At 42.2% G+C, this 8,560-nt stretch overlaps 1 protein-coding gene across 1 annotated transcript in view; it reads right to left on the bottom strand.

Annotated features, from left to right (window-relative positions):
• LOC107111907 (mucin-5B-like) overlaps positions 1 to 8,560 on the bottom strand; it is a gene marked incomplete at its 3' end in the record, with an annotated part of 105,586 nt that overhangs the window by 69,127 nt on the left and 27,899 nt on the right. Inside the window, 5 exon segments of the mRNA XM_015412953.1 lie at positions 1,516 to 1,610; positions 1,856 to 2,020; positions 5,469 to 5,606; positions 5,708 to 5,777; positions 7,849 to 7,950. Of these exon segments, the coding sequence (XP_015268439.1) occupies positions 1,516 to 1,610; positions 1,856 to 2,020; positions 5,469 to 5,606; positions 5,708 to 5,777; positions 7,849 to 7,950 (570 nt within the window).

The following is an 8,560-nucleotide window of genomic DNA, read 5'->3' as shown; positions in this document are numbered from 1 at the left end:
TTTCTGCAACAAATAGAGAGTTGGGGCACCTTATTCAGTGGCTTCCAGATCCATTTCAAGGTGCTGGTGCTTACCTTTAAAGCCCTATACGACCAGGGGCCAGCATACCTACGAGACTGCCTCTCCCCATATGAGCCCCAGATGGTCCACAAATTAACGGCTGTTAGTGGTTCCCAGCCCCAGGGACGTCCAGCTAGCCTTGACCAGGGCCAGGGCTTTTTCTGCTCTGGCCCCTGCCTGGTGGAATGAGCTCCCATGTGAGATCAGGGCTCTGTGGGACTTATTGCAGTTCTCCAGGGCCTGCAAGACAGAGCTCTTCTGCCAGGCATTTGGTTGGGTCAGTGGACGTCCCCCCCCCCCTCCAGCTTTTCTGGTCCTAAGTTTTTCAGCCCAATTTTTCCAGGCCTGTTCTGACTAGTCATCTGACAACTTTTATAATTATACGGTATTGCATGATTTTATGTGTAAATGGCCATTTTAATATTGTTTTATTTGTATATTTAACTGTTGTACTGAGCCCATTGGGGAGGGCAGTATATAAATCTAATAAATTAAATAAATAGATTGTAGTATTCATCCCTGGGCCCAGACTCCCTGAAACTCAATGGTTCTTTACAGGAGTAGGCAGCACTAGCTCCACTGCAATTCTGGTGACATGTGGTTGAAAAACAGCCACTCCAGCCCTCCTGAAAAGCTCCCCATAGGAAACAATGAGAATGCAATTACAGTGGCTGTGGGAACCCTGTTCAGGCGCTCATAGAATTCATCCCAGAGAATTCTCCCAGAGAATCTCAGGGAAAGTGAACTGTCTTGAGAGGTGCTTGTTTGCCATGAGAACAAGTGGCAAACTCCAGAACAAGTGGCACTGTGGCAGTGCAAGCATGCCACAGTGCCACACAGTCTATAGTTGTTGTTGTTGATAATCATAATGACAAATATGACAACAACTACAACAACAACAATAATAAACAGCAACAACGATAACGGCGGCAGCGGTGACGACGACAACAATGACAATGACAATGACAACAACAACAACAACAAATCTGCACGACCAGGGATTGCCATCCATCCTTTTCAGTTCTGAAGAAAGTTTTATATTGGGTGATCCTCGAGTTTTCATCATTTTGAAGAAGATGGTATTTCAGAATTTTCTAAAGGCTGCATAAGCTCTACATAACCATAAAAGTTCACAGGAGCCTTACAGTCCTCCTTTGCACCTGATGATTGTAGAGCAGAATGTCCAATGTGGTTTCATAGACCAGGCAGGTAGGGCTGGCGCCACTGATCCATGGATTATGTTGGCTCACTCGATTTGTGATGCACCAGAGGAGAAAGCCTCCAGAGCAAAATAGGTTATAGTGCTTCCTTAACCGATTATTTTTGTATTTGGATCAGAATACTGGCCGTCAAACAGGTGGCAGAATAGGTATATAACTGCCTACCTGGTCAGAATGCAGTAGATGGTCTGCCTGATATTAGATTATTTAAAATATGATTAAAGCCATGACTCACCTTGACATAAGGAGCAGGGTCAATAACTGCATGACACTTTGCAAATATCTCTCTTGGGTTCGCCAGAAGGGCACACCAACGCTTCCCAAATTTTTCTAACAGAGAAAATGAAAATACCTCAAAATGACTTACAGAATCTTAATATTTTATGGGGTTTTTTTCAAAACTTTACTTTAAAAGAATCACAATTTGATCTGTATGTATTTCTACCGATATAGGGGCACTTAATATCAGAGAACCAATGGTTATCATTCAAATACCCTGCTAATGAATAAAACCATCATTGGTATTTACTGCTAAAATATTAAATGCTCTTAAAAAGAAATGCTGGTGGTCTCACCTTTATCCCCACTTTTCAGACAGGGATCTTCAATGATGTCTTGAACATCAGCACAGCTGGCCGTGGTCTTCCATGAGTTTCCAAATGCCGAAGCTGAAGCTTCCACAATCCCACTAATAGTTCGAAAATCGTCAGTCTCTATATCATTGAAATTTCCACACAGTCCTGGGTAGAATGGGGGATGAGAAAACCACAAGATGCAAAATCAGCGCCCAAAACTGTGCACAGTCTTTGAAACAATCTATTTAAGGGAATTAGATAATACCCTCTTGGATAGAAATGGACAAGATTATGTAAAGTTTGTCTCAGCATGATGCACATCAGGCCAGGTGATAATGTTGTCAAGGTGCCCTCAAAGACGACCAATTCAGCTAACTGTGGAGAAAGGGGAGTAAAACCACCACCATTACCCTGCTATGGCCAGTTTGATACTTTCTTAGGTGGCTGCTACAGTGATTTTGAGGAGCTACAGTGGCTCAAGTGGTGAAGACGCTGAACTGCAGGCTATGGAAGGTCGGTAATTCAGCAGTTCGAGATCCAGGTGCCGCATGATGGAGTGAGCTCCCATCTCTGGCCCCAGCTCCTGCCAAACTAGCAGTTCGAAAGCAAGAAATTGCAAGTAGATAAATAGGTACTACTTCGGTGGGAAGGTAACAGCGTTCCGTGCGCCTTGGCGTTTAGTCATGCCAGCCACATGACCACAGAAATGTCTTTGGACAGCGCTGGCTCTTCGGCTTGGAAACGGAGATGAGCACCGCAACCCTAGAGTCGGATTCGAATGGCTTTCGAGCAAGGGAAACCTTTACCTTTACCTTACAGTGATTTTACTCTCTCTCCTCTGCAGTCAAGTTGCTTTCCTGTCTGCCATTATTCAGGAGTCAAGATGAGAGCACAGAGGCTACAGAGTACAAACATGTGGACAAGGGGGATCCAATAGATATTATTTACCTTGACTTCCAGAAAGCTTTTGATAAAGTTCCTCATCAAAGGCTCCTAAGTAAGCTCAAAAATCATGGGATAGAAGGACAAGTCCTTTTATGGATCAAAAACTGGCTAGTTCATAGAAAACAGAGAGTGAGTGTAGGTGGGCAATTTTCTCAGTGGAGGGTGGTAAGCAGTGGGGTACCGCAGGGATCAGTACTTGGTCCACTGCTTTTTAACTTGTTCATTAATGATTTGGAGATGGGAGTAAGCAGTGAAGTGGCTAAATTTGCGGATGATACAAAGTTGTTCAGGGTGGTGAAAACCAGTGAGGATTGTGAGGCACTCCAAGGGGATCTGTCAAGGATGGGCGAGTGGGCGTCAACATGGCAAATGGGGTTCAATGTGGCCAAGTGCAAGGTGATGCACATTGGAGCCAAAAATCCTAAATATAAATACACATTGATGGGGTCTGAACTGGCAGAGACTGAGCAAGAGAGAGATCTTGGAGTTGTAGTGGATAACTCACTGAAAATGTCGAGACAGTGTGTGACTGCAATAAAGAAGGCCAATGCTATGCTGGGGATTATTAGGAAGGGTATTGAAAACAGATCAGCCAATATAATAATGCCCCTATATAAATCAATGGTGAGACCTCATTTGGAATACTGTGTGCAGTTCTGGGCACCACACCTTAAAAAGGATATTATAGCTTTGGAAAAAGTGCAGAAAAGGGCAACTCGAATGATAAAAGGGTTGGAACACTTTCCCTATGAGGAAAGGTTAAAGCGCTTAGGGCTCTTTAGCTTGGAGAAAAGACGACTGAGGGGTGAAGGACGTCCTTCTTCACCCAAAGAGTGATTAACACTTGGAATTCACTGCCACAGGAAGTGGTGGGTGCTACAAGCATGGATGGCTTCAAAAGGGAATTAGATAAGCATATGGAGCAGAGGTCCATCAGTGGCTATTAGCCACAAGGTATAGCTAGGGGCTCTGGGGCAAGTGATGCTCTGTCTTCTTGGTGCTTGGGGGGGTCAACAGTGGGAGGGCTTCTAATGTCCTGGCCCCACTTGTGGACCTCCTGATGGCACTGGTATTTCTGGCCACTGTGTGACACAGAGTGTTGGACTGGATGGGCCTTTGGCCTGATCCAACATTGGCGTCTCTTATGTTCTTATGTTCTTATTTATGCCCCAAATAAATCCTGGAACAAATGGAACAGAGTGTACAATAATTATCTAATAATAGCTACCCTATGTCTCTTCCAGGTTTCCCCCAGAAATGATGTAGACGTGTAGGACAAGAGACCAAGTGGATGTGATTTCTGAATGTGATTTTTGATATTTTCTCTGACATATATATTGACAGCTGTCACTGTGTCTTTAAAAGTTTAATCACAGTAGATTCAGATCTTGGTATGTAACGTAGAAACTTCTGATGAGAGAAATCTATAGTAGAATATATATATTCTCTAATTGTATTTCCTTTATAAGAAGTTATACTTAGAAAGAACTATTATTAGAGGCCTCTTAGATGGAATTAGACAGCAGTAGAATGGAATGCATATCTAGAAGCTACAGGGACAATTATTACTGGAAGTGTTCCCTAAACAATCTATTCTCTTTGCATAGCAGGAGCATCTGGTACCAGGAAGTCTGCCAAGAACTAAGTTTAATATGAAACACTGAACCTTATCAGTCAGCACCCCAAAGCCAGGTGGAGGGAGGCTGGCTTCGACAAGGCCAGAAAGGGTCCTAGTGTTCCTCAATGTTTCCCATTGTTCTGAAGACCAGATAAGCAAGTGTAATTATTGACAACAATGAGAGATGTACTGAGTCAAATGACGCGTCCACGATGTTACCTGTTGGTACCAATTAGAGATCCTTTAATGTGTAAATTATGAGTGATGTCATTTGGGGTACAAGACCTGAGAGCCAGTTTGGTGTAGTGGTTAAGTGTGCGGACTCTAATCTGGGAGAACCGGGTTTGATTCCCCACTCCTCCACTTGCACCTGGCTGGATGACTTTGGGCACACCGTAGTTCTGATAAGAGCTGTTCTTAAAAAGAGCAGTTTCTGTCAGAGCTCTCTCAGCCCCACCTACCTCACAGGGTGTCTGTTGTGGGGAGGGGAAGGGAAAGGAGTTTGTAAGCTGCTCTGAGACTCCTCTGGGTAGTGAAGGGCAGGGTATAAATCCAATCTCCTCCTCCTCCTCCTCCTCCTCCTCCTTCTTCTGCCCTTCCTGGTTATGGGAGGATACAGCTTAGCATCGCTGGGGGCCAAAAGGTACTCAGCCCTGTATCTCCTGTTTCATTGCAATAAACAGATTTATCTAACTCGTTGGATTGTGACTGTGTGTTTCCAATTCGGCCCCAGGAGCACACGGGCACAGATTTCTGCATCAGACATGCTGTCAAGGTTGCAATGAATCTTACAGTGAACTGTCCCCAAAACCACTTTTTCTCCCGAAATTGCCCCATTTGGCCTTTGAAAGAGTATATACTGTTTAGGTGGCAGTAGAATAAAGGGCACCAGATAAAATTATGAAAACCAGGGATCCTATGACTGAGTAGGTTTTAACAACAATAAATCTAAGTCACAGATCTTTAAAATCAAGGTGGACCCAACAATCAAGTAAATTTGAAAACCCTTATAGTAGACAAACAAAAAGAAAAAAGACAAAGTACTATTACCAGATGTTCGATTATGATAAGTTTCATCTATCATTATGAAGACCTGCATAGTAGGTTTTAGTTGCACTTGAATTTGTATTCGTGAAGATGTCACAATGTTCACATAGAATGTAGATGGTCTGAAGAGGGTGATGCCATCTAATAAAACAACAAAGACATGTCCAGGTACAATCAGATCCTAGCAGAATATGTATGTATGAATCAGTCATTAGAAATTATGAATGAAACTGTATAATGACCTTTAGTTAAGGGCAACACAGCAACAACATTATTGATATAGACATTTCCACAGGCACATACTTTTATATTCTGCAAAGAAAAGAAGAGATACATAAAATAAATTAAAATAAACAGATATCCACGCCATTTCACAAAAATCTTCATTCTAGCTGATTTCTTCTGCAACACTCAAATAGTCAAACTAGATCACCTCTTCCTCTTCCTCTTAAGCCTCAGGCATGAATACATTAAGCCTCCTCCCCCATGCACACCCTGTGCTGTTTCTCCAATTAACAAAAGTCCCAGAAGGGCACTATTTGTCCATCCGGGAAAACCCATGTGTACGCTTTTGGGTTCCCCAACAGACAAAAAACCACCCCCATGGACCATTTCAGGTCATGTAAAGCTCCTTTTCTATGCATGCCACAGTCATCTGAATTGGGTACCACATGGAGGGGAATTGAGGAGAATCTGCAAATCTCATGTGACTGTTACACAGAACACAAGGTAGAGACCCTGGACCCAACCTCTGTCATGTGTGATTCGATTACAGTATGTGGTGATCTCCAAAGTTTTTTTCTAACAATTAAAGCCACCAGAAAGTAACACAAACACTCCTGAGGAACCAGAAAGCAACTGGAAATGAATATCTCGGGATGGTTACAAACGAGCTCATGAACAAATGTTTGTGATGGATTTTGGCCAGTTCATGGTTTGTGAACTGAAGAGCTGCCATGAACAATTCATGCAAAACTAACCGGAAAGGAAGAGTGTAAATCTAGAAATGAAAAGGTGGAAACTCTCCCAAAAAGATTTTAAGACAAGTAATAATACTCATAGGAATATGTTAAATATACTGAATACGTAAACACATACAGCACATCAGAAGAATATAATGCACATCATAGAGTCACATAAACCACAGAATGAGGATTCTTAAAGTAGTGCAATCCAAAATAGTCCACAAGCACAAACCCTCTTAGGGGCAATACCAGCCCATAGAGAAAATACTGTCCAGTATACACTGACAGTATTGTATGTAATATTAAGACCGTTTCAAAGACAATCCTTCATCAAAGGGTATAGTGAGGCAAGTGACCATGCACAAATCAAAATGCTATTTCATATTAAGTGGAGTCCAAGGCCTCTTAGCAAATTCACACCTCAATGGTATCAAATTTAGCAGTCCTCTAGAAGGGCTTGTGCTTGCGGACAATTTTGGATTGCATTACTTTAAGAATCAGCATTACTTTAAGAATCTTAAAAAAAACTTTTTGGAAGAGTTTCCACCTTTTCATTTCTAGATGAACGATTTGTGGCAGTTCATGAAGAGCAGAAAGCAGGGGCTTAAATGGCTCTTCAAGAAAAACAGCTGAGTGGCATGAAGCAGAAAACAAGGGTTTAAATGGTTCCGAGCCTGCTTTATGTTCCTTGCCGCTTTTCTTGGGGAAACCCCTGCTTTCTGCTCTCCACAAAAAGTGATGAGGAGCAGAAAGCAGGGGTTTAAATAGCTCAGAGCCATTTAAACTCCTGCTTTCTGCTCCCTTCAAAACAACTCAGAGTCATTTAAATCCCTGCTTTTTGTGCTCCATGGCTTTTCATGGGGAGCAGAAAGTGGGGGTCACGAACTGATACAAGCTAGTTTGGTTTGCGAACCAGGCTCCTGGTTCGTATCAGTTTGTGGTTCAGCCATGAACCATGAACCAAAATGAACTGCAAAAATGTGGTTTGTGCCCATCACTACTCGTACCATTTCTATTCAGTAGCTCATAGATTTTGCCCTAGGACGTTGTGCTGAGAGTTCACCACTGAAGAACTACAATATTTATGAACATTTCATGAAATTAGAGCACCTTGGTCAATAGCTTATTGCATTAAAATAAAGGTTTATAAGGGTTGCCAGCAAGCTTGGAGAAAAAATTTCCTGTCCCTTTAATAGAAGCTTAATGTGTGGAAACGGGAAGCTGAAACTTTCCATGGTGTGGCAATAAATAACATTATCTGGCAAATACCATCCCAGTAAACTTCTGTTAAAGGGACAGGACATTTTCCCCGGGCAGTTGGCAACCCTAAGGAAAACAACCAGTATAAGATTTCTTCAGCAGTGTAATCTGATAAGACACAGACAGTGCTTGCAAACATAGTTTCACCAGCAACTTACAATAGCTCCTAACGTGATTAAAACATTCTTCAGGCATGTCATAGTGTCTGAAAAACCACACTGAACAATCTCTCCAATAATCACAAAGGAACCGTCTGTGTCCTGAAAATGAGACCAAAAAATGCACCATGAATGTTGCCATTGTTCTCTACAAGAGGGATATTTAGAAGGGCATTGTGGATGATAGTGATGACCAGGATATGAGTTAGGGAGCAAGCCATACCCATTTATCTATAATTATCATTGTTTTTTAAAAAATCTTTTAATTCAGGTTCTAGAATTAGAAATAGATGCTTGAAGAATATAACAACACAGCATAGCTATTGCTCTATTTAATATGAGTCACAAATAATCAGAAAAGAGCCCCAGCCCAGTTCACCATATATTTCATCTAGTAAACTTCTGGCCTCTCGAAACTTTTTAAAATGCAAACTGTATTTGTCCCCATTCACTGAGAGGGGTTTGTAAGCTGAGACAGGTTTCCACTTGGGAAAGAGTATATTATAGGGGAGGGGGGGGGAGCATATGCACAGGGATGCTGAAGTTATATCTAGCAGCTAAGATGCATATTGATCTGACATCAACTATCATGAGTAGGGAGAGATGAGGAGTGGGTGCCACATAGAATGAATGCCCCCCTTCCTAACCTATAACAAGCAGTCATTGCTGTCATTGTAACACAGGAAGGTTTTGGAGGTGGAAAATGTTCCTG

Source organism: Gekko japonicus, unplaced genomic scaffold, assembly GCF_001447785.1.
Source record: "Gekko japonicus isolate JY-2015 unplaced genomic scaffold, Gekko_japonicus_V1.1 scaffold2018, whole genome shotgun sequence".
NCBI classification, from domain to species: domain Eukaryota; kingdom Metazoa; phylum Chordata; class Lepidosauria; order Squamata; family Gekkonidae; genus Gekko; species Gekko japonicus.
This window is presented reverse-complemented; position numbering and strand designations above follow the sequence as displayed.